The 26482-nt window shown below is 37.8% G+C and overlaps 1 protein-coding gene across 2 annotated transcripts in view; it reads right to left on the reverse strand.

Annotated features, from left to right (window-relative positions):
• TAOK1 (TAO kinase 1) overlaps positions 1–26482 on the reverse strand; it is a 161000-nt gene that overhangs the window by 5643 nt on the left and 128875 nt on the right. For both annotated transcript variants that reach the window (XM_024127960.3, XM_024127961.3), the window contains exons 13-19: positions 23538–23672; positions 17989–18225; positions 15768–15896; positions 11392–11595; positions 9318–9557; positions 6210–6422; positions 5132–5314 (exon numbers count right to left, since the gene is read on the reverse strand). In XM_024127960.3, coding sequence (XP_023983728.1) covers positions 5132–5314; positions 6210–6422; positions 9318–9557; positions 11392–11595; positions 15768–15896; positions 17989–18225; positions 23538–23672 — 1341 coding nt within the window. The remainder of the gene's footprint in view (positions 1–5131; positions 5315–6209; positions 6423–9317; positions 9558–11391; positions 11596–15767; positions 15897–17988; positions 18226–23537; positions 23673–26482) is intronic.

Consider the following 26482-nt stretch of genomic DNA (forward strand, 5'->3'; position numbering starts at 1 on the left):
GAGAGAGAGTGTGTGTGTGTGTGTGTGTGTGTGTGTGTGTGTGTGTGTGTGTGTGTGTGTGTGTGTGTGTGTGTGTGTGTGTAGCGGGGGGAATAGCTAAGAAAAAATTAGCAAAATACTGATAACTGTTGAAGCTAAGTGATGAGTACTTGGAATTTCATTGTACTAATTCTTCCTACTTTTGTATATGTTTGAAAATTTCCATGAAAAAAAGTTTTTAAAAGATAGGAAAAAAGAATTTGTAAAGGAGCATTAAATAATTATGTTTCAAGATATTTGAGAACTTAAGCCAATAGTCATATTGCTATCCGTAGAAATCTAAGCTCAATAAATGTTTACTTTCTATGTGTCATTTTTAAGTGCCCTTAAAAAAACACAGTTAGCATGCGAAACACATGCAAATAAAAATTACAATAGAATATGATATGATGTAATAATAGATTTATAAAGTATAGCAAAAATACTAAGGGATGGAGTGATTCACTCTACAGGAGAAGGAGACTAGGGCAAAGAAGTCTTCTTAGAGGAGGTGATAGAGACTGGATTCTGAAGGAAGAATACAAGTTTACCAGGAAGACAAGCGGAGGGGAAAATATTTTCAGCAGAGAGAACATGTGCAAAGACATGGACAAATGGTAAAAATAAGAAGTGTCTGGAGAATTACCGATCGGCCAGATGGACTCCAGTAAGAAGAGTTTGAAAATTATCGAAAGTTCTAAATACTACTGTTACAAAGATTTAGAGATGGCCATTCATTTGAAGATTGATGGAGAACTTAGATTAAACATGAATGCTTCCTGTGAGGTAAAGACATCAAATTGTTAACTGTGGTGATTTCTGAGTGGAAGGATTAAGGACATTTCTGTTTCTCTATATTTGCCAGGTTTTAAAAAATGATTGTGTATTTATAAAAGAATTTCCCACTCTTTTAATATCTATATATAAAATACCCAATTCTTTGGAATTAAACTTATTTATCTCTAAGGATTCAGAGAACTTCAAATTTTTAAAGTATTTTATAAGTAAAAAAATTTAAAATCCATTTACTGAAAAGCACTTATTTTAATTTGAAGGATCTAATAAATGATGGGAAAGCACTTAGCATGTAACTGATCTGAATTCCTTGCATATAATCTGAAGGAAACTCATGATAAAAATATTAAACACAGGGCTTCCCTGGTGGCACAGTGGTTGAGAGTCCGCCTGCCGATGCAGGGGACACGGGTTCGTGCCCCGGTCCGGGAAGATCCCACATGCTGCAGAGCGGCTGGGCCCGTGAGCCATGGCCACTGAGCCTGCGCGTCCGGAGCCTGTGCTCCGCAACGGGAGAGGCCACAACAGTGAGAGGCCCACGTACCGCAAAAAAAGAAAAAAAAATTAAACACATTAATGCTTATGAACCTTTTATCCAGTAAGTATTGCTTCAATTTTGTTTGCTGATTAGTTTTGCCATTCAAGAAACTCAGAACATTTTTCAATTAAACAAAAATGAAACCTAAGATTTGTGATAGGTTACATTAATCCCCATTTCTTTTAAAACACGTTATTACTGCAAATTAGAAAGGTGGTTTCACTGGGTAGATAAAAGTTACCATACTTAAGACTTTTGAGAGGCTCTCCCGACCTATCTTCTTTGAAATCAAATGTGATATTTTTGTGTGAATATTTTCAGTTCCACAAAGAAAGATCCTGTAAGATGTTCCAGTCGTCAATTCTCACTTAAAAACTACCAACCATGTTTGTTGATACTAAGTGAAATACTGAAAGAAAATTAATTGAAATGATAAAACTAAAAAATGAAAACATTTATACTTTTGGAATAAAAGTGAAACCTAAGATTTGTGATAGGTTACATTAATCCCCATTTCTTTTAAAACACGTTATTACTGCAAATTAGAAAGGTGGTTTCACTGGGTAGATAAAAGTTACCATACTTAAGACTTTTGAGAGGCTCTCCCGACCTATCTTCTTTGAAATCAAATGTGATATTTTTGTGTGAATATTTTCAGTTCCACAAAGAAAGATCCTGTAAGATGTTCCAGTCGTCAATTCTCACTTAAAAACTACCAACCATGTTTGTTGATACTAAGTGAAATACTGAAAGAAAATTAATTGAAATGATAAAACTAAAAAATGAAAACATTTATACTTTTGGAAATACTGCCACTTTTCATGCAAATATAAAATTCACAGGGAATCAACTAGGCACCAATAAAAAATAAAAAATTTTAAAAATTCATAGGGAATTTAACATTTATAGTTATGTTGTCAATTTGCTGAAAATTTTAATGTAAAGGAAATATGAGAAAAGTCATAAAAGGACCTTATGTGAGTAAAGTGAGGTTTACTTTTACTTTGTTGGTGCCTCAACCTACAGGAACAACTCTTGGTTCATTTTGAGATTAACGCAAACTTCAGAGAGAACTATTCATCACGAAACAAGTAATATTCACTCTGGTTCCACCTCTATTTGTTTCTCATCTGTACAACCAGTAAGTGTCAAGTGCAGAAAATACAGCAGTTAAGATTTTTCAAAGTTTCTGCAGAGAGGATACCTGGGTTTGGTAGCTGCCAACTGACCCCAAACTGCTTTACATGCACGTCACTTGAAATGTAAATATTAGCCCTAGTAGCAACTCAAGGCACTATAGATTCATCACCCTACTGTTCCTTTATTATTTGTCATACTAAATAATCATATGTATTTTCCCTTATCAAAGTAATATAAACCACATTAAAAAAGTAAAATATTGGGAATTCCCTGGCAGTCCACTGGTTAGGACTCTGTGCTTCCACTGCAGGGGGCATGGGTTCATCCCTGGTCAGGGAACTAAGATCCTGCATGCCGCGTGGTACAGTCCCCACCATAAAAGTAAAATAGAAAAACAAACCACTCTATCATGTTAATATAGCCACTACTAGCATTACTTCAATTCACTTTAAGTGTGATGGGTCTTTTTAATTTTATTCAACACATCATAAGCATTTTTCTATATTAATACTGTCTTTGTAGCCATCATTTAAATGGTTGAATAAGATTTTATTAAGTAGCTTGGCCATAATTAGTTAATTATATCTCTTAGATGGTTATGTATTTTAAACCATTATAAACTATGCTATAATTACCATATTTAGCATCTTGTTTTTCCTATATTTGGATTTCCTTAGAATAAATTCTCAAACACTTAACATTTCCAAAGTACAATATATACTTCCAGAGGGAAGAGATATGGGGGCATATGTGTATGTATAACTGATTCACTCTGTTATAAAGCAGAAACTAACACACCACTGTAAAGCAATTATACTCCAATAAAGATGTTAAATATACATATATATATTGCAAATTGCTTTGCAAAATGCAATAACAATATATGAGAGTGCTACTGCACCTTCACCAATGTGTATCAGTTTTATGCCCATATTTTACTAGGCTCTGTAGAACATACAGGCTTGGTTCATATAGTGAAATAAGATTGTATCTAAGACACTAATCAGCACTAACTCTGAACCACTAGGTGGAGCTAAAAATACAAATACACAGTCCTACCCCAGTATCCTTGGGGGAAGGGTTCCAGGACCGTTCCTCAGATACCAAAATCTGAGGATGCTCAAGTCCCTTATCTAAAATAGTGTAGTGTTTGCATATAAGCCACACAGACACTCTCATACTTTAAATCACCTCTAGATTACTTACAATACTCTATACAATGTAAATGCTGTGTAACTAGTTGCTGGGGGCGTGTGGCAAATGGCAGTTTGCTTTTTGGAACTTTCTGGAATTTTCTTTCTCCCGAATACTTTCAGTCAGAGGTTAGTTGAATCCATGGATGCAGAACCCACAGGTATGAGAGGGCTGACTGTAAATAGTACTAATATTTCTCTCACAACACTATAGGGAGTTTTCATTTTAGTGATAATTTTTTGAAGCATGAGACAGAACTTTAGGTTGAATTTTAATAAGCAAGTTGGAATCAGACAGATTTATGAAATCTGTACATGGGACAAACTAGATTTTTCTCAAAATTTATATGTGTTTATATCTTTCCCATCTTGAATGAGAAACATAAGTGAGATAACTTTTAGAGGCAAGTACCTCTTGAAGAAGCCAGTAATGAGAGCTATGCCAGAAAAAGAGTAACATCTTATTTAGGTGGGTTTTTTAAGAGTATTTTTTAATTTAATACGGCATTCTATTTTTATCACAAGAAGTGCAGGAAACAGAGGAAAATCTACGGAGCAATGGTCTAGAAACCATGACAACTTTCATTAAGTTAGCCAAGTACTAACATACAAAGGATCAATGGAGCTAAGACTATCACCTGTTGGAACTTATGGCTCAGGAATTCTGGAACATAGCTCTGAATCCTAGATACAATTATATTCTACTACTTCTCATGGCAAAACTTTCCTCTTTATCTTTCAAAATCTAAAAATCTTCTGTCCATCAGTCTTTCCCCAAAATACACACACGCACACACGCACACATACACACACAGCTATAATACCTTAAAGTATGGAAAGGAAATGAAGCTGGGGATTTTAGTTCTATTCTCTAATATATCTGACAAAGAATAAGTGAAAAAAAAGAGAGAAAGAAAGAAAAAAGATACATCTAGAAGTAACATTTTCAGCTTGTGTAGAACTGGCTTTACCTTCTGTCCCCTAGTACTCTTCCACCAATCTGTATAGTTCCAGGCCCAGGATAGAAGAGTAAAGTATATATTCCAGATCCTTTGCCCCTGCCTCTCTCAGGCAATTACTAAAGTTCTTTTTCTTCACTATCCAAGTTTTTCTCCAATCTCTTTAGGTAGAGCTAGGTACACAAAAAAAGTGAGGAACATGGAGCCAGAGCTACTCTCTCACAATTCAACTGTCTTCACATAACACCATAACCTTCCTCTAGCAATTACTACTTAACTATATTCCTCTGATGTTTAGAATTCATTAATTATAAGGTTCATTACTGAAACAATAATTTTAAAGAAAAACACTACAAAAACTAGAATTAAGGAAATATGGTATGGTGAAAACAATCTAATGCCACCTCTGTTAATACGAAAATGTATTTATAAAATGTTTCTGATGAAGGCAAATACTAGCACAATTAACTTCCTTCTATTAGCTATACCTTTTGTTCTAAGAGTGCCCTGCGGAGGGAGACCCTCTGTTCAAGTTCCCGAAGCTCTCGATCATGTTGTGCCTCAGCTTGCATCTTGATTTTGCTCTGATATGCATTTAACAGCTCCAGTTCCTGCTGCAGCTGCATCTTTAAAACCTGGCACTCTGCTTCCTGTGCTTCATCCAAACGCAGCTGAAAGACAGGAAAAAACCCAGATATATCCTACTGTGAGCTATTTATCCATGACCTATGGAAAGGAGGTGTGAGAAAAGACAGACAACTCTTCTGTAGGATACACAATTGTTCTCTCTTGTACCTTGGAGTAAACATTTCTGAAAAAGGAAGGCACAGTAACCAGTGATGGTAATATGAAGATAAAAGCTATCATAATCTATTAGGAGGATGCCTGAATAATCATATTTTTCTTTAAGAAAAATCTAGAATCTGATTAGGTGATGTAAGACTCTCAATCTCTTCTCTGCAATGGAAATAACTACAGAACAGGGACCAGCAAACTATAGCCTCCAGACCAAATGTGGACAGCTGCCTGTTTTAATTAATTAATTTGATAGTCCACTAGTTAAGAATGGCTTTTACATTTTAAATGGCTATATAAGTACCCACATAATTATCCTCAATTTTGTATCACAGACTACAAAACCTAAAATATTTACTATCTGGCCCTTTAAGAAAAAGTTTTCAAAACTTATATAGAAAATATTTTGTATTTGCCTTCACTAAAATGTGACCATTTGGATCCCCAATACAGTACTACTTTTTGCTCACTGCTTAACAAAGCTGCTGCTCTAATCCCCCTATACCATTGGGATATGTGCTGAACACCTGAGAGGCACTGGCAGAGCGCCTATTTAGAACCTCATGACTAAATGTATCAATGAGAATTCTATATAAATCATGCCTACCTCCAAGCAATGCAGAGAACAGGAAAAATATAGATAACCACCACTATTTCTCAAGCTGTAGGAGAGCTATCACTTCCAACCAGTATTTTAATTGCTGGGATTTCATTCAGGTGGTGGGATGAAAGGGGCACTGAATTTGTTTTGCTTAAATAAAACGAACTCACAGCTTGGGTGGACAGCATTTCATTAATGCTGTGGTCATACTGTTCAGCCAAGATGGCTAACTTCCGGGTCTGCTCCTCTTTGAGCCGTTTCAGAACAGCTTTGTGCTCACTCTTTGGTGTAGTCTCCAGTAGGTGATTTCTTAATGCTTTGTACTGTCTGGTTTGGATTTTGCAGGTGTCCTGAAACTGCTTTTTTATTTGGAGTTCTTTAGACTGGGAAGGAAAAAAAAGATGTATATAATTTTTAACATATGGCATTTGTTATACCTTATGCTTATATGAAAATAAAGACTACTAGGAGACAAGGAGATGAAAAACAAAAAGGTCAGACCATAAGGTTGCAGGTATAGTACTTTTCCACTTGGTTATTAGGTCAAACCGTTACATTCTATGTATTTTTGTAACAAAAGCTCTAATTTAAAACATTAGAATATCAAGAACCTTACTTTTTTCATAGGACTTCAGGTAATACTCATTATTTTACTAGTACATTTAGTTACAACTAAACTTTTTTTATAGATTTTTTTGATATGGACCATTTTTAAAGTCTTTATTGAATTTGTTACAATATTGCTTCCGTTTTATGTTTTGGTATTTTGGCCGTGAGGCATGTGGGATCTTAGCTCCCGACCAGGGTCTGAACCTGCACCCCATGCATTGGAAGGCGAAGTCTTAACCACTGGACCTCCAGGGAAGTCCCAGTGGCACCACTCTTAAATACTGTCCTTGGTTAACAAAATTCTTCCAAGTTAGCCAGGAATGGGACAATGACATTTAGACATTCTCTGCTACCTCTGTATAACAGCCTCTATTCTTTTAAAAGTTTTTATTTTTAAAATATTGTGCCAAGAAAACTGTAATCATTCCACATCACTAGCCTAATGAGGGGAAAAAAAGCTCCTTGAAAAATGTTTTTTCTATAAGAAGAGTAATACTTGTACCAAGAATAAACTATATCCCTCAATGTTTGACTCAAGTGAAAGCAAGACGAATGTAAGTTACAGTTGTTTCTACTCATTTAACACTGACAAAACATCATCTGGATGCCAGACGAAGAAACAACAGAGCAGGCGTATATCCAGCCCATTCCACAGACATAGTACCCCAAACCCCCCACCCCAAATCCTAGTCAAATCACATAAGTGCTAAAACTGAAGTCCCCCTACCTCCCTTTAAAGTCCTGGAAAAAGTTGGAAGAGGCAACCATTACTTAGGTAAATAAAAATGGGATAACTTGGTATTAAAATCAAGTCAGTTTTGTTCAAATTGAGTAAGTAGATAGAAATACATAACTAAGAGGAACATGATGGTTTTCTTCCCTAGTAAAGTAACAGAACAATCTCCTTTATGGAAAATCTTGAGCTCATCTGTCATCAGAAGGAGACATTCTATTCTAAATCTGACTATAATTGTGAAACATTATTTTTTGCCTCACTTTTTGTATGTATCTGTGAAGATTACACTAGTATTTACAAGCTTTCAAACTGAAAAGGCAGCAACAAAAAAACAGGAATGGTTAAACATCAAACAACTCTATGCCAAGCCCTACAGAAATGCAGTCATATCAAATTTATGGCATGACTATAGAAAACTAACAAAGTTTTCAGTTTGGTTTACACTTCTGGGTGCTGTTGACTTTAAAACAGTCATTAATTTCACAGACATGTTATTTAACTAATCTTCTGGTGGGAAACTGTCTATTCTATAGCCGAAAGAGTATATACCTCTCCCCTACAAAGACAAAATAAATTTGAAAAATCATTATGAATTCCAATTTTCTAAGCAATGACTAATGAAGATTATGTGAATAGTCAACATAAGCTACTCTGTAAATGATGTTAATTAGCTGTTCGGAAAACAAAGTGAAATTTTACTCAGGTTCACAAGGAAAGGGTAAAAACATCTTAACTTTGCTTCTATACTTTTGTTCAAGACAGCTTGTTTGAATGGAGTTGAGTGGGAATCAAGAGAACCATTGGGTGTGGTGTAGCTTCTAGATTTTGACACAGATTACCCCTGTGAATGAATTTCACTTCACTCCAGGACAGTTATTCAGATAAGGGGGTTGGGTTTTAAAAGAAAATACTGTGGGACCTGGGCCTTACTGGATGTAAATAAAAGTTTAAAGTGTGAAATCATGTACAGATTAATTGAGGTACTACTATTGATGAGAGCCTATATTGTGAGTGGTTTTTGTTTTTATTAAGATTCATATGACTACGCTCTTTCAAATATTTATTACAAGTTATAAAATTGAAAAATTTCTTTGAATTGTTAACTCTGGTTAAATTTGGTGGCAGGGGCTGGACAAGGTGGCCAGAGGGACAAGGAGAGATGGAAACCTTTACCTTTATAATACTTTGGTGTCTTTTGAATTTCATACCATGTGAATGAATTCCTCTATACAAAGCAAATCTAAGATTTAAAGTTCTTTGGTATTATATATATCACCAACACCTGTCTTTCCTTATTTGTTTGGGGGAGGGCATATAACAACTTGCTCCACTCTGACATGTTAATTAAAAAATACATACCCCAACTACCACGCCATGGTCTCACCTACACTACCAAACACATAAAGAAAATAAGCAGAATGGGAGTAACACTGTGGTGATTCCACTATTCCTCTTAAGATAAGCACACACAATGAAGGGAGGAGGGGTAAAAAGGCATTTTTTTTCATTCACTGGCTTCTGTACTGACTAGGAACTTCCTGTCTTACTTGGATACAAATCACACTAAGAGCAAATAAGATTCCAAAACTGTATTACTTGGAACAATAAAGAGAAGACAACAGGTTAGTTAGCATGTTGACATGTAGACTGTAATGTCAGCATTGGACATTTGGGTACATTAAAATAAGAATTTTGATTATTATTTATGGCATTTCCCACAGTTAAAATTTTTTCGGTACTCTACTGAGAAATACATGAGCAAAAGTCTGTAGCTACAGACACTCCATGTTAAAACTAATTAAACATGCTTAAAATGAAAAGAAAAAAGTTTATTCAATTTCTTTACGACAGACTTCTGTCTTAGACTTTTACTGCTTATATGGATGCCTTTTATCCCTATTCCCCTTTGTTAAGAAGCTTAGGCTAAAGGTACCTTCAGACTCTTAGGCTGTTGTCGAACCTCCATGACATGCTTTCGCCTTAGTTCTCGTTCTCTTCGCTTATTATATTCCAGCTGGTTAGTGAGCTCAGTTTGATGCTGCAATCTGATCAACTCACAGCGCATCTTCTGAATTGTGTTGAGGTGGCGGAACTCCAGTTCTTGCATGGACTCATGCTGTCGTAGCAGCATGGCGTGCTCTAAGTCCTTTTGAGTCTGTCTTTTATTTAACTCCTAATCCATAACACAAAAGACAAAGGTATAATTTATTGCTGTACAATGCTAGGAAAAAAATTCCTAAGAAACAGATTAATCAGGAAGTAGATGTAATCCTCAGATTCAATAATGACTGCATAGTAAATATTAGATTTTATGACCTTTACTGTAGTATATGGGCAATTAGTAGCACCAATTTCCTTATTCTTTTCATTTACTATTCATTAATACTATTTTATGCAATAAGCTTAAGACATAGCAAATCTATCTCAGTAGGCTTAATGTCCTTCCTTCTTTCTTTTCTTTCTTTATTGTTTCCCAATTTTATATTTGAAGAAACTCCTAAGCCATTCTCTGAATTTCTTCAGAGTATCCTATTCAATTCTATTACAGGCAGTATACCCAGCACAGTATAGTGGATAAGAACATGGATCTGGCTCTGCTACCTATGAGCCCTAAGTCCCTTGGGTTAACTGTTTAAACTCTCTGTGCTTTAGTTTCATCACTTTTCAAATGAAGATACTAACATAGCTATTTCACAGATTTAATGTGAGGATGAAGTGAGTTCATAAATGGAAAGTTCTCAGAACAATCCCTCGCACATGCTGCTCAATAAATCTTCTAATTCTTTTTTTTTTCAGATTACAATGAACAAGTGTAAAACACACACACACACAGAAGTCAAACCTACCCCCTTTGCCCCTGCAAACCCTTTCTCCAGAGGCCAACAGTTTGGTGCAAATGCTCCCCAACCTTCCCCATGCTTATCGTGAAACATCTATTACACAAAAACATAGTTTTAAAAACTGAATAACATACATTATAGGCATGTAATGTGCTTTCTTCACCTAACAATATAATGGATATATATCTAGATCAGATCAGTATATACAGATCTTTTTTTAAAGTTTTATAGTAAGCTTCTGCTTTGCAATACCATAATTTTCCATTTTTTGCTTGATAAAGAAATTTTCATTAAATGTTTATGCATGATGCATCATATAATCATGCTATTATTTCTTTAGGATAGAGTTCTAGAAGTGGATTTGATAGATAAAAGCATATCTATCAATATATCAGTATCAAATTATATTCTTACCAACACTGCACATTTCCCAATGCCACTACTAGGATTCAATGTTGCTAGTCTTTTAAATTGTTCTTATTTAATTGATGCAACTGTTTTAATTTAAATTTCTTTAATTATTAGTGAATTTGAACAATTATGCTATACTTAAAGTTTATTTTAAGCCACTCTTGGAAATAAGTTAATCTGTGCTCACAGGTATCCCTGATAGTGAGAATATTTGTTTTCACTGGCATAAGAGTTTCTACATTTGCCCAATTAATAATTACATGATTATAAAAAATGTGTTAAATGATAACACATACTTCATGGCACCCATTTCAGTTCAAAAGGTATAAAGTATCCAATAATTTTATGGTATTTAAAAATGAACACCCCTCTCATTCATAGATTTAATATGTATTTAATAAATATTTATTGAATACCTACTACGGGCCAGATACTAGGGGGATATAAAGACCGGAACAAAATCAGTGACTTTATAAAATTTCCATTCTAGGCAGGACGAGAAACTTCCCCCGCAAAAGTGTGTATGTGTAAGAGAGAGAAGTGCAGAGAAGAGCACTTAAAGAAGAAGAAGGATTTGGACATTAGGGAAGGCACTTCTGAGGAGGTGGTATCTGAGGAGAGACATGAAGGGAGGAAGCAAGCCATGCAGATAATCTAGGGAAGAAGAATTCAGGGTGAGGGAGGTACAAGTGCAAAGACCCTGAGTCTGGGAAGTGACAAACATACTTTCAGGAAATATTCTCGTTTCAAACGTACCTCCCTGACAAGGTCCTGTTCTAAGTTATGGCGCCCAAGTAACATTCTTCTCTTGAAGCGACGGCATTCCAGCTCTAGGTATTGTCTCTGACGCCGTAGAAGATTAGCCTCTTCTTCTGCTTGGAAATGCTGTATATTCTCCTTCTGCTTTGAAAGCCACTCCTGTTTTTCTTTTTTGGGGGTGCTCTGATTTTCATTCAGCTCCTGGCAACATAAAAAAACAACTCAGTTCAAAATACATAAAAACTAATTGCATGAATATATCATCTGGTATTTGGTGCGTTTAAATAAAAGTACTTAATCTGTGTCCTTTCTAATGCTCAAGGCAGGGCAATGACCTTAAGGAGGTAGGTAATATTTTCCTTTTCTTGAGTTAACCGGTGAAGTAGGACAGGAAAAGAGAAACATATGCTAGAAAACATGCATACCTTTTAGCTTTACACAGCTACATTTATGATGGTTCCTAGCTTTAAAAGCACACAGTATTGGTAAATGAAGTAAAAGCATTCTTTAAACGCTTCCCAAGAAGAGACATAAGGCAGTGCTTTCAGGTAAAAATCATTTATATGAATTAATATTAGGGCAAAAATACATCTAACGTGTCACTTCTTGGTTTCTGACATTCTAAATATTAAGTTTTTGGCAAAATTATGGATAGACTTAGTATAAAAGAATTCGAAATTAAATGGAAAATCAACAAAACCATGGGAGAATAGAAACCCTTTTTATGAATCGTATTTAACTAAACAAATCAAAACCAGTGCTTTTCTATAGCATTTAAAGTATTACCTTCCACAGTCCTGTGGACACAGGAGGTGGGGGGGAAGGGGAGAGTAGGAAGAATTGGGAGATTAGGATTGACATATATACACTACCATGTGTAAAATAGACAGCTAGTGGGAACATGCTATAAAGCACAGGAAACTCAGCTCAGTGCTCTGTGAAAACCTAGATGGGGGAGATGGGGGGGTGGCGGTGGGAGGGAGGTCCAAGAGGGAGGGGATGTAGGTATACATATAATTGATTCACTTCATTGTACAGCAGAAACTAACACAACACTGTAAAGCAATTATACTCCAATAAAAAAATAATAAAAGTAAAAATAAAATATTACCTTACATGTGGTATATATATACAATGGAATACTACTCAGCCATAAAAAAGAATGAAATAATGCCTTTTGCAGCAACATGGATGGACCCAGAGATTATCATACTAAGCAAAGTAAGTCAAAAAGAGAAAGACAAATACTATATGATATCACATATATGGAATCTAAAATATGACACAAATGAACATATCTACAAACAGAAACAGACTCACAGGTATAGAGAACAGACTTGCTGGTGGCAGTGGGGAGGGAAGGACTGGGAAGTTTGGGGTTAGCAGATGCAAAACTATTACATATAGCATGGACAAACAACAAGGTCCTACTGCATAGCACAGGGAACCATATTCAATATCCTGTGATAAACCATAATGGAAAATAATATGAAAAATAATATACATATGTAGAACTGAGTCACTTTGCTGTACAGCAGCAATTAACACAACATTGTAAATCAGCTATACTTCTATATATATATATATATATATATATATATTATCTTACAAACTACCTAAATGAAAATGCATTTATATTGGGCCAGATGAGAACACTGACAATGCACTCAATGAGGCAAACTCTAGGATAATTAATACTAATATATCTTCAACCTAAAAAGCACACAGTATAAATAAGCCATCTTTCCTAGGTATAAGATAATTTTTCAAAGACTACTAACCTTATGGTCCTTCCCCTGGTTTTCAAGAAAGATATCAATTCTTTATAACTTTAGTTCATAAGATATACAAACACATTAAAAAAATTTTAGTAGTTCTAAACTTAAGGGTATATCTGTACACACACTACAGGAAGAGAAAGGACACATAAATAATCACCTGGGTATATTTTTCAAAATCTTTTGCCAGGGAACTTCTCCACTAAGATTCTAGTATATCCCTTCCTCTATGCTAAAAATCATTGTTTTAAATGAACTCACACACATAAATACACACTAACTTGGCTTCTAAAAGAAAACGAATTTATTAGCTGGACTACCTGTTATATGCCTAAAGGATTACCTAAAGCAATGCACCCATAAAATTAAAACCTCATTTCACTGGGAAAGGGATCTGTAAAACTGCATTTTGTTGGATATTTATTTACAGTTGGGGACCTATTTCCAGTCTTTTCAAACCCAATGTGCCAATATAGAGTATGGCTTTTGTATTACAGTCACGGGAATATATTACAGGTTATATCCTTTAGAGTTAGAAAAATCTTTTCAATGAAGCTCAGTTGGCAGGGTATATACAGCAAGTTTTTGTGCCAACAATATGTCCATAATAACATTTAAATAAGTGACTATAAATTCCTACACAAACAAAAGCATTACTAGCAAAGAGATTACTATTATTTTATCAAGACCAATTAATTTATCAGTGCCCTAATAATTAATTACATGGACTAAAAATTTCAGTCAATCAGTCTGTAAAAGGGGGTCTAAATTGAGACATATCATTTCTCTCTCCTGACTACTATCCTGAATAGTTACCCCCTTTCAGAAACTGCCTTGGAACAATCAAGGTCTTCTTCAAAGTCAGACTACATCTGCTTTTAAAAGGAGTTAAAAAATGCAGCACATGGGGCTTCGCTGGTGGTGCAGTGGTTGAGAGTCCGCCTGCTGATGCAGGGGACATGGGTTTGGGACCCGGTCCAGGAAGATCCCACATACCGCGGAGCAGCTAGGCCCGTGAGCCATGGCCGCTGAGCCTGTGCGTCCGGAGCCTGTGCTCCGCAATGGGAGAGGCCACAACAGTGAGAGGCGTACCGCAAAAAAAAAAAAATGCAGCACATGGAGAGCAAATAAATATGAAATCATGGAATCATAAATAAATAATCAGCATGTTTTGCTATTAAAGAAAATGTGATGAGCAAATCTGCCTCTTATCCTTACTCTATGAACAAATTATTGTAATCTTCTGAGCCAAAAGTAAGAAGGTATGGTCTAATTTTTTTTTTAAATAAATTTATTTATTTTTGGCTGCATTGGGTCTTCGTTGTCGCGTGCAGGCTTTCTCTAGTTGTGGCGAGCAGTGGCTACTCTTCGTTGCGGTACGCGGGCTTCCCATTGCGGTGGCTTCTCCTTGCAGAGCACAGGCTCTAGATGTGTGGGCTTCAGTAGTTGTGGCTCGTGGGCTCTAGAGCACAGGCTCAGTAGTTGTGGCACATGGGCTTAGCTGCTCCACGGCATGTGGGATCTACCCGGAGCAAGGCTCGAACCTGTGTCCCCTGCACTGGCAGGCATATTCTTAACCATGAGCCACCAGAGAAGCCTGGTATGGTCTACTTTTTTTTTTTTTTTTTTGCGGTACGCGGGCCTCTCACTGCTGTGGCCTCTCCCACTGCGGAGCACAGGCTCCGGACGCGCAGGCTCAGCGGCCATGGCTCATGGGCCCAGCCGCTCCGCAGAATGTGGGATCCTCCCGGACCGGGGCACGAACCCGCGTCCCCTGCATCTGCAGGCGGACTCTCAACCACTGCGCCACCAGGGAAGCCCTGGTCTACGTTTAAAAAAAGAAATGTGTGGCTTCCTTTCACAGTTCAAGTATTTTTTTGGGGGGGGGCTCCCTTCCTCCCCAAAGTAGCGGGGTCTGGGGCAGGAAAGGGATGCGGCAGGTGACAATGAGGGCCTGGCCTTCCCCTCCCTCCCAGCTGCCCCCGCCCTGCCAGTGCCCCACCTCTGCATTGTGGCTCCCCTGTAACCTCCTTTAATCTCATCTGTCTGGAGGAGAGCTCTGTCTGTCCGTGTTATTTATTGCTACCCCTGCCTGGTCTCTTGCCCCCACACCTGGCCCCAGGGCCTGTACGGAGGGACATGAAACAAATGCCCTGAAGCCAAATACCCATCTAGATCCTGATGATTTCAGACCCGTCCTTGGGGAGCCTGCCACCCGCCTCCTTGCCCTTTCCTGGGTCCTCAGGGATTCTAGCCCTGAGCCCAGGCCAGCTGCCCTTAAGTTGCTTCCACGACGATCACAGCTCAAGTATTTTATTTCCAGTGAGTCAGTTATTTAGTAAGTGCATATGAAAACTATTATAAATAAAATAATTCATATTTTTAGGAGATGATTCTTTTTAGATCCTACTCAATTGAAGATCTCTGTTGAAGAGTAACTGATTAAAATCAATGCCTTCATTCAAACTGGTAAACATTTAGTGGCCACAAACAACAAAAGAAGAATTTATCCTAATGGTTCTATGAGTTGATCAACATCTACAGATAAAATCAATAAGCAGACAACTGGCGTGAAAATTTTTATAAAATAGATACCTCCTTAAGCTGTTCTTTTCGAAGTTTATATTCTCTTTTCTGGGACTCCAAAAAGCTGTTTAGTTCTTTCTTCTGTTGGGCCTGAATATGTTGCTGAAATTTTTTCTCTTCATTGGCCATCACTTTAGCCTATGGGAAATTTAAAAAATGGATCAAATTAGTTAAGTAGATTCAAAGCAACAGTTTAATATATACCACCTAAGGATATTTTTCCCCTTAAGAACATAAAATCAGTATAAGCATTACCAATACCAATTACTCAGCATCTTATTTGAATTTCAGAGAACCAGTAAAATGGAACTCATCTTTAATATGCTGATTTTTTACAGAATCAAAATGTTTTCACCTTTTTAAAAATTTAACAATATGTCGTCCCCCAAGAAAATAAAACAAATATATATATATATCCACAAATATAATTAAGTCATGACTTTTTTTTTTTTTGCGGTACGCGGGCCTCTCACTGCCACGGCCCCTCCCGCCACGGAGCACAGGCTCCGGACATGCAGGCTCAGCGGCCATGGCTCACGGGCCCAGCTGCTCTGCGGCATGTGGGATCCTCCTGGACCGGGGCACAAACCCACATCCCCTGCATCGGCAGGCGGACTCCCAACCGCTGCGCCACCAGGGAAGCCCAAGTCATGACCTTTTATCTAGATTGATTTGTATATTAAATAATGTAATATACTCCTCTTCAAATTAAACCCTGACCTTTAACTTATATATTAAGTCAAATGAAAATGTTAAATATTAGATACATATCATACTGTTTTATTTCTGATTATATAGGCAATGCATATTCATTGTAGATCATTTAGGAAATACAGAAAAACACAAAAAAATCTTGTATGATTTTACCACCCAGAGATGACCAATATAAACATTTTGGTGCACACCCTTCCTATTTACTTCTATGCATACACACATTTTAAATAAATCTGTAATCATAATGCACATCCTGTTTCATGATTTGCTTTTCTAAATATGTTAGTATCTACCTCTTCCCGAGTTATTAAAAATACTATCCAATGCCCAAAAGGATTCTAAATATCTATACATTCTTTCATCAAATTATTTCAAAAGCAAATAATTATTTACTCTGTAGATTATTTTGCCAAATTCTCTATTATGAGAGAGTAGTTCTTCTACTTTGGGGGGAAAGGCTGAACTGACACTGAAGGGTAACTATAATAAATAATGCCTCAATGTGGACAAGCCAGACACATTTCTAGATATTGTGTGAATTTACAGAGAAGCTTACATTTTACCTGACAAATGTGACTATCAAAATAAAATTTAACTGATGGGACATCAAAAACATTAGAAGAAAAGGTCTCACATAAAAGAATCCTAAAAAAACATACTTAAATCATATAGTAAAATGACACTTATTTGTAAAAAAACAAATGGGCTGGGACTTCCCTGGTTGTCCAGTGGTTAAGAATTGGCCTTCCAATGCAGGGGACGCGGGTTCAATCCCTGGTTGGGGAACTAAGATCCCACATGCCGCAGAGCAACGAAGCCTGTGTGCCACAACCACTGAGCCTGAGCACTAGAGCCTGCGAGCCACAACTACTGAGCCTGTGTGCCACAACTACTGAAACCCGCATGCCTAGAGCCCGTGCTCTGCAACAAGAGAAGCCCTGAACTGCAACAAAGAGTAGCCCCCACTCTCTGCAATTAGAGAAAGCTTGCGGCGCACAGCAATGAAGACCCAATGCAGCCAAAAATAAATAAATAAATAAATATTAAAAAGAAAAAACAAATCCACAAATGGGCTAAATCTTAATCTGAACCTCTTTTATTATCTCTAACATTCTCTGTAATCTTCAATTATTCTGATATTAAAATGCTGCTGTAAATTTAAGATAGGTCTCCGAAAATCACAGAGAAGAGAATCATGAATGATTTTATGAGACCTAAATCTCATAAATCTCATTAACAAACTCCTCAGATAATCAGGGTACCTAGGGTCTAGAATGGTTGCATGATTTACCCACTGTGTTACTATAAAACTATCAGTGTCAGGAAACAATCCCACATCTGTTGCTTCCCAGACTCAGGACTTGATATTATACAAGTTATATAAATGTTTCTTCCTTTCCCCAACTGATTTGCTTGGTTCTGAGGAAGATATATCCTAACATCAAAATGCCATCTTGGTTAATTCTGAGATGGTTACAATCTAGAGTAAATAAATTAATAATACTGAATCGGCCACCTCTTTTTCCATAGCGGCCTGATGTTTCTTGATAAGTTTCTCCATTTCTGCAGCAAAATTGTTACGTTGTGTTTCAAGATCTTTGTCTAATCTGAGGCGATGTTCATCCATCTCAGCCTTTAACTTATTTTCCAGAGTCATCAACTGCTTTTGATGTTGCCGCCTCATTCTCTTATAGCCAGACATTTGTTCTCTAAGCTCAGAGTCCTGCTCATGTTCTTGCATTTGCCTTGTAACCTAGACACACAAACAATGGAGAGAAAAGAATAAAATTAAGGAAAACATTTTTATTTCAGAAGCATTTTAGACTACTCTACTATTTAGCCAAGTAGACAATCACTGTAAGACATTCCAGTGAGCAGTTTCCAATTAAATTTCCAGGCGGTCTCCTAAAGAAATAGACATGCTGGTTCTAAAATTTATATTGGAATGTAAAGGACCTACAATAGCCAAAACAATCTTGAGGGGGAAAAAAAGTTGGAAGACACACATTTCAGTAATCCAAACAATGTGGAATTGGTGGAAGAATAGGCTGACTAGATCAAAGGAACAGAATAAAATCTAGAAATAGACCCAAATATATTTAGTCAATTGATTTTCCACCAAAAAGTCAAGTTAATTCAAAGAGGAAAAAAATGTGTTATCAACAAATTCTGCGTACGCAACTGGTTCTCTGTATATAAAAGCAAAAACAAAAATCTTGACTTCTGTATCACTCTATATACAAAAATTATTTGAGAATCATTTGACATAAACACAAAATCCAGAATCATAAAGTAGAAAAAAAACTAAAATATCTTCATGACCATAGCACAGGCAAATATTTCTTGGGCAGGACACAAAAAGCACTGACTATAAAGACAAAAATATATAAACTGAATTTTTTAATTGAGGTGAAATTCACATAATATAAAATTAAACATTTTAAAGTGAACAACCCAGCAGCATTTAGTATATTCACGATGTTAGGCAACCACCACCTCTATCTACTTAAAAGACAGTTTTACCACCTCAGAAGAAAACCCTGTACCTGTTATGCAGCTGCTCCCCATTCTCCCCTTTTGGTAACCACCCATCTGTTTTCTGTCTCTATGGATTTATCTACTCTGGATATTTCATATAAATAGAGTCATATAATATGTGACCTTTTGTGTCTGGCTTCTTTAATTTAGCATGTTTTCAAGGTTCATCCACGTTGTATAGCATGTATCAGTATTTCATTCCTTTTTATAGCTAAATAATATTCCATTGTTTGCATATACCATAATTTGTTTATCCATTCATCCACTGGTGAATATTAGTATCTGTGTTGTTTCCACTTTTTGGGTATTGTGAATAGTGCTGCTGTGAACATGTGTGTAATGTACTTGTTTGAGTAACTGTTTTCAATTCTTTTGGGTATATACCTAGTAGTAGAACAGCTGGGTCATGTGGTAAATCTATGTTTAACTTCTTGAGGCATCATCAACTGTTTTCCACAGCAGCTGAACCATTTTACATTCCTACCAGCAATATACAGGAGTTCCAATTTCTCTGCACTCTCTCCAACACTTGTTATTTTGTTTTTTTTCCCTTTTCTTTTCCTTTTTTTTTTTTTTTTTTTTGCAGTACACGGGCCTCTCACTGCCGTGGCCTCTCCCGTTGCGGAGCACAGGCTCCGGACGCGCAGGCTCAGCGGCCATGGCTCACGGGTCCAGCCGCTCCGCGGCATGTGGGATCTTCCCGTACCGTGGCACGAACCCATGTCCCCTGCATTGGCAGGTGGACTCTCAACCACTGCACCACCAGGGAAGCCCTCTTTTCCTTTTTTAAAAAGATATCTGTACCTTCCTGTTCACTGCAGCATTATTATTATTATTTTCAAAATTTTATTTATTTATTTATTTTTGGCTGCTTTGGGTCTTTGTTGCTGCACGCAGGCTTTCTCTAGTTGCGGCAAGCGGGGGCTACTCTTTCTTGGGGTGCACAGGCTTCTCACTGCAGTGGTTTCTCTTGTTGAGGAGCATGGGCTCTAGGCGTGTGGGCTTAAGTAGTTGCAGCATGCAGGCTCAGTAGTTATGGCTCAAGGGGTCTAGAGCACAGGCTCAGTAGTTGTGGCGCACGGGCTTAGCTGCTCTGCAGCATGTGGGATCTCCCCAGACCAGGGCTTGAACCCATGTCCCCTGCATTTGCAGGCGGATTCTTAACCACTGTGCCACTAGGGAAGGCCCTCTTTTTTTAAAAAATAGCCATCCTAGTGGATGTGAGGTGGTACCTCTTTGTGGTTTTGGTTTGCATTTCCCAAATGACTAATGATGTTGAGCACTTTTCATGTGCTTGTTAGCCTTTTGTATATATTCTTTGCAGAAATGTTTATACAAGTCCTTTACCTATTTTTTTTTTTTTTTTTTGTGGTATGCGGGCCTCCCTCTGCTGCGGCCTCTCCCGTTGCGGAGCACAGGCTCCGGAGCGCAGGCCCAGCGGCCATGGCTCACGGGCCCAGCAGATCCGCGGCACGTGGGATCTTCCCAGACCGGGGCGCGAACCCGGTTCCCCTGCATCGGCAGGCGGACGCGCAACCACTGCGCCACCAGGGACTCACGGGCCCAGCAGCTCCGCGGCACGTGGGATCCTCCCAGACCGGGGCGCGAACCCGGTTCCCCTGCATCGGCAGGCGGACGCGCAACCACTGCGCCACCAGGGAAGCCCTACCTATGTTTTAATTTGGTTGCTTAAACTGGAATTTAAAACTAAAAAATTTTAACCTCTCATCAAGACAACAGTAAGAAAAAGACTAGGTAAACCACAGATGAAGAAAAAACATTTGCAAGATATAAATGAGATATAATACTTCTATCCAGACTACATAAAGAACTCATACAAATCAATATTATAATGTGAACATCTGAATAAGAAACCAGGCAAAAGAGTTGAAGAGACACTTCACTAAAGAAGATATATGAACAAACAACAAGCACATGAAAAGGTGCTTATTATGGTGACATCTTTAGTCACAGGGAAATGCAAAAAACAAACAAAAAATCCACTATGAGGTTCCATTTCACACCCACTACAATGGCTAAAAAAAGTGACAACACCAAATGCTGGAGAGGATATAGACCAACTGGAACTCTTACACATTGCTGATAGGCATGTGAAATGGTACAACCATTTTGGAAAACTGTTTGACAGAGGAAGTTAAACATATATATACCCCATGACTCAGTAATTCTACTCTTAGGTAACTACCAAAAAGAAATTAAAACATAATGTTCACATAAAGGCTTGTATAAGGATGTTTATAACTATCTTATGTGTAATAGCCCCAAACAGGAATCAGACCAAGTGTTCCTCAATAGAAGAATGGATTAAAAAATTGTGGTATATTCACACAATGGAAATATATTTACAGTAATAAAAAAAAAATGAACTTTGATGAACACAATATAGATGAATCTCAAAAACATTAAGGTGAGCAAAATAAGCCAGACACAAAAGAGTACATTCTGTGTGATTCCACCTACATAAAATCCAAAAACAGTTAGAACTAACAATAGTGAAGAAACAAAGTGGTGGTCATGAGAGTGGAGACTTGACTAAAGAGGGGTATGAGGGAACTTTCTGGGACGACAATAAATTTTAATTTTTTTTTTTTTAGTCGATGGTTAACATAATGTGTACCACTAAAAATACTTCACATTGAATACCTAAGATCTACGCATTTTATTGTATGAAAAAAATCCAAGGCATAAGTCAGCCTGAGTTATGGTACGTGGTAATCATATTGAATAATATAGTTACTCATACCTTTGTACACAAATATACCTACTCTCTGAATGTTTTACTTGAAATAAATGGACTTACTAGGTTTAAGGATATGGATCTTAAGTTTTCTAAAACTTTTTTTTTTAAATTTATTTATTTTTGGCTGTGTTGGGTCTTCATTGCTGCGCATAGGCTTTCTCTAGTTGTGGTGAGCAGGGCTACTCTTTGTTGCGGTACAAGGGCTTCTCATTGCAGTGGCTTCTCTTGTTCTTGTTGCGGAGCACAGGCTCTAGGCACGCAGGCTCAGTAGCTGTGGCTCACGGGCTCTAGAGCACAGGCTCAGTAGTTGTGGAGCAGGGGCTTAGCTGCTCCACGGCATGTGGGATCTTCCCGGGCCAGGGCTCGAACCCGTGTCCCCTGCATTGGCAGGCAGATTCTCAACCACTGCGTCACCAGGGAAGCCCTAAAGCTATAACTTTTTAATTTTTTATTTTTTTTTTGCGGTACGCGGGCCTCTCACTGTTGTGGCCTCTCTCGCTGTGGAGCACAGGCTCCGGACGCGCAGGCTCAGCAGGCATGGCTCACAGGCCTAGCCGCTCCGCGGCATGTGGGATCTTCCCGGACCGGGCCACAAACCCGCGTCCCCTGCGTCGGCAGGCGGACTCTCAACCACTGCGTCACCAGGGAAGCCCTAAAGCCATAACTTTTTAAGACCGTCCTTACGGAACTCCCTGGCGGTCCAGTGGTTAGGACTCCTGGTTGGAGAATTAACATCCCGCAAGCCATGCAGCACAGCACAACTAACTAACTAACTAACTAACTAATTAACTGACTAAATAAATAAATAGTGTCCTTAATTAATTTGAGGGAGCCAAAATTTGAGACAGAAGGCTTGCTTGGGAAACACTTAATATGTGCCCAGTCACAAAGATGTTTTCCCACAAGCTGGCCCCTGTCCAGGTATTTATTAAAATAGTCATGAAAAAATTAAGCAATCATTGTTTGCTACTTGCTCTGTTCAAAGAATTATTTACATGTTGTAGAATAGTAGGAATGACTTGACTTACGGTAGGGGATGGTGTTCTTGACCTTAGACATCATTCAGATTCATGGGCCACAGCATGGGATTTATAAGATCTGCTATGTAGTTGATAATTCAGATAACTCCCATATATTTTTTTCTTTCTGTCATATTTTCTAATAACCTATTTTCCCTTTGATATCTTAACGTATTTTCTTTCTATCCCTAGTAAGTATCCTTTATCATGTTTTGGTCCTACATATCTGACTGATTAGGGTTATGAGTACCCCAGTATAACAACATCCTTGTAATGAACAAATAATCTATTTTTATTACTTGGGAAATCAGAAGAACTACATTTTGAGTACATCAAATTAGCTTACTTGCTATTTCCCAAACATCCCCCCCCTCATTTTGGTCAATTCTTAGGTGGAAATTACATTTTTCCTCTCCCCCGTGCCTAAAACCAACTAATTATTAAAGGCTCAGATGATTTATTCTATAAATACTCCCTTTAGGCCCCGATTCAAAGGTAATCTGAATTCCTATTTAGTACCTTTTAGCCCTCTTAAGCTAATTCAATATATTCTAATATATTACTTATTTGTGTACACATCTCTCAGAGTGCTTTGTATAATATCTTTCTCATAAGAGGTAGTTAAATGTTGAATAAGTGTTTTTCAAAATAAACCCCAAATTAAAAAAAAAGAGAGAAAATTATACTTGAGTATAGGTGCCAAGATCCAACATGAAAAATATATTTCTAATTTGCAGTAGTACATACCAGTGAGGCCGTCCGTATAGTAGCAAAGTGTTCTCGATTACGGTAGTGTGATTTATGACGAGATACTTGGGGTGGAGATTGTGGATCTGATGCCCTTGTTCTAGGATCTCCCTCTTCTCTGTAATTTTCTTCCTCCTAGGCAAAGAAACAGACATTACTATCTGAGGCGAACACAGTTCACGTGAAATTTCAAGAAAGTTAAAGTTTAAACACAACTTGATCAATAAATCTCAAAGACATAATTTTAAAAAGCAAAAACAAAAAATGGGAATGCTGACATTTTATTTTCAACACAATTTTAATCAGGAGACATTATTTCCTCAGTGTATGAAATAGCACACAGATTCAGGATAAGGAAATGTATATGGCTAGAGTTATTAATATTCATTAAATGCAAAATTAAAAAGCTTTAACATAACTTAAAAAACAAAGATAGGGCTTCCCTGGTGGCGCAGTGGTTGAAAGTCTGCCTGCCGATGCAGGGGATGCGGGTTTGTGCCCCGGTCCAGGAGGATCCCACATGCCATAGAGCGGCTGGGCCCGTGGGCCATGGCCACTGAGCCTGTGCGTCCAGAGCCTGTGCTCCGCAACGGGAGAGGCCACCACAGTGAAAGGCCCGCGTACCACAAAAAACAACAACAACAACAAAAAAACCAAACCAAACCAAAACAAAGATAATAAAGCATGCAGCCAGTATTTTAAACAGCAGTAATAAAATTAATTACTCTAAGGCTCTTGCGTTTTAGAAGTAATAATATAGCTTAAAAAGATCTTTATAATACTTCCGCCATTTGTCCAAGTAAACAAAAAATAGTTATACAAATTTTGAGAACTTATGTCTTTCTTGACATAAACCTTAGTTCATTAACAGAAGAGGAAGTCAACTAGCAACCAACTAATTGTGGGAATAATCTTTTTACAGCTAATCCTCTTACCTAAGAATATAAAAATTAAACATGATTTTTTTCCCTAAATAACACTACTACTTAACTAAATCATTCTTGAAAACTGTGTGTTAAAACATTTGTAATATAAATTTTTCCATTTTAACCATTTTTACGTATACAATTCAGGGGCGTTAATTATATTTTCAATGCTGTGCCACCATCCCCACTATTTCCCAAACTTTTTCATCACCCCAAATGGAAATTCTGTATCCATTAGCAAAAATTCTCCATTTCATCCTCCAGTCAGCCCCTGGTAACCTCTAATCCACTTCCTGTCTCTATGAATTTGCCTATTCCACATAGTTCATATAAGTGGAATTATACATTATTTGTCCTTTTACATCTGATGTATATCACTTAGCATAATGTTTTCAAGGTTCACTAATGTTGTAGCATGTATCAGAATTTCATTCCTTTTTACAGCTGAAAAATATTCATCATATGTATATACCATGGTTTCATTTATCCATTTATCTGTTGAGGAACACTTGGATTGGTTCCACCTTTTAGCTATTGTTCCTAATAACTTTCTAGGTAACACGGCAAGCTGTGAAGTTTAAAAGGAAGCATTCCTATTAACTGCTAAAAGGAGTTATCTGATCTTCAAATATTTTCAAGAAAATTTAAAATGTTGCATTCAAAACTATAAAGACTAATGTACTAAACATTGGTATTTCCTAAACCCAGAATTTATATTTTTCCATAATTACACTAAGTTTCATCTTAAAGATGTAAACACTATGGATAACGCAAAAGTCACTTCTGGTCACCACCCATCCTAACCCATTCTCCCACTCTTCAAAGGCAACCGTTATATTATAATGAATTTCATGAGTAAACCTACTATTTTTTTTTATCTACTATTTTTAAATACTTTATTTTCCATCTAAGTAACTTCAAATAATATATTATATATAGTATTTCTGTATTTTTTCATCTAAGATTTTTAAAAATATTCTTTTTGTATTCTCAAAATGTTAGTTTCCCAAATGCAGACATTACATTGGGAATTAACAAGCCTATTGCCATTCTAAAATAAGTCACCTAAAATTGTTCCAAACTTCTGAAACAGCAAAGAAAAAAAAAAAATCTTTAAGGGGATTAGGAACCAAGATGGCAACATAGAAGGATGCACTCTCACTCCCTCTTGCAAGAACACCAGAATCACAACTAGCTGCTGGACAATCATCGACAGGAAGACACTGGAACCCACCAAAAAAGATAGCCCACATCCAAAGACAAAGGAGAAGCCACAATGAGATGGTAGGAGGGGCGCAATCACAGTAAAATCAAATCCCATAACTGCTGGGTGGGTGACTCACAGACTGGAGAACACTTATACCACAGAAGTCCACCCACTCAGTGAAGGTTCTGAGCCTCACGTCAGGTTCCCAACCTGGGGGTCCGGCAATGGGAGGAGAAATTCCTAGAGAATCAGACTTTGAAGACTAATGGGATTTGACTGCAGGACTTTGACAGGACTGGAGGAAACCGAGACTCCACCCTTGGAAGGCACACACAAAGTCGTGTGCGCACTGGGACCCAGGGGAAGGAGCAGTGACCCCAGCGGAGACTGAACCGGACCTACCTGCTAGTGTTGGAGGGTCTCCTGCAGAGGTGGGCGGTGGCTGTGGCTCACCGTGGGGACAAGGACACTGGCAGCAGAAGTTCTGGGAAGTACTCCTTGGCATGAGCCCCCACAGAGTCCACCATTAGCCCCACCAAAGAGCTCAGGTAGGCTCCAGTGTTGCGTTGCCTCAGGCCAAACAACCAACAGGGAGGGAACCCAGCCCCACCCATCAGCAGTCAAGCCGATTAAAGTTTTACTGAGCTCTGCCCACCACAGCAACAGTCAGCTCTACCCACCACCAGTCCCTCCCATCAGGAAACTTGCACAAGCCTCTTAGATGGCCTCATCCACCAGAGGGCAGACAGCAGAAGCAAGACGAACTACAATCCTGCAGCCTGTGGAACAAAAACCACATTCACAGAAAGACA

This window comes from Physeter macrocephalus, chromosome 14, assembly GCF_002837175.3.
Source record: "Physeter macrocephalus isolate SW-GA chromosome 14, ASM283717v5, whole genome shotgun sequence".
NCBI lineage: Eukaryota > Metazoa > Chordata > Mammalia > Artiodactyla > Physeteridae > Physeter > Physeter macrocephalus.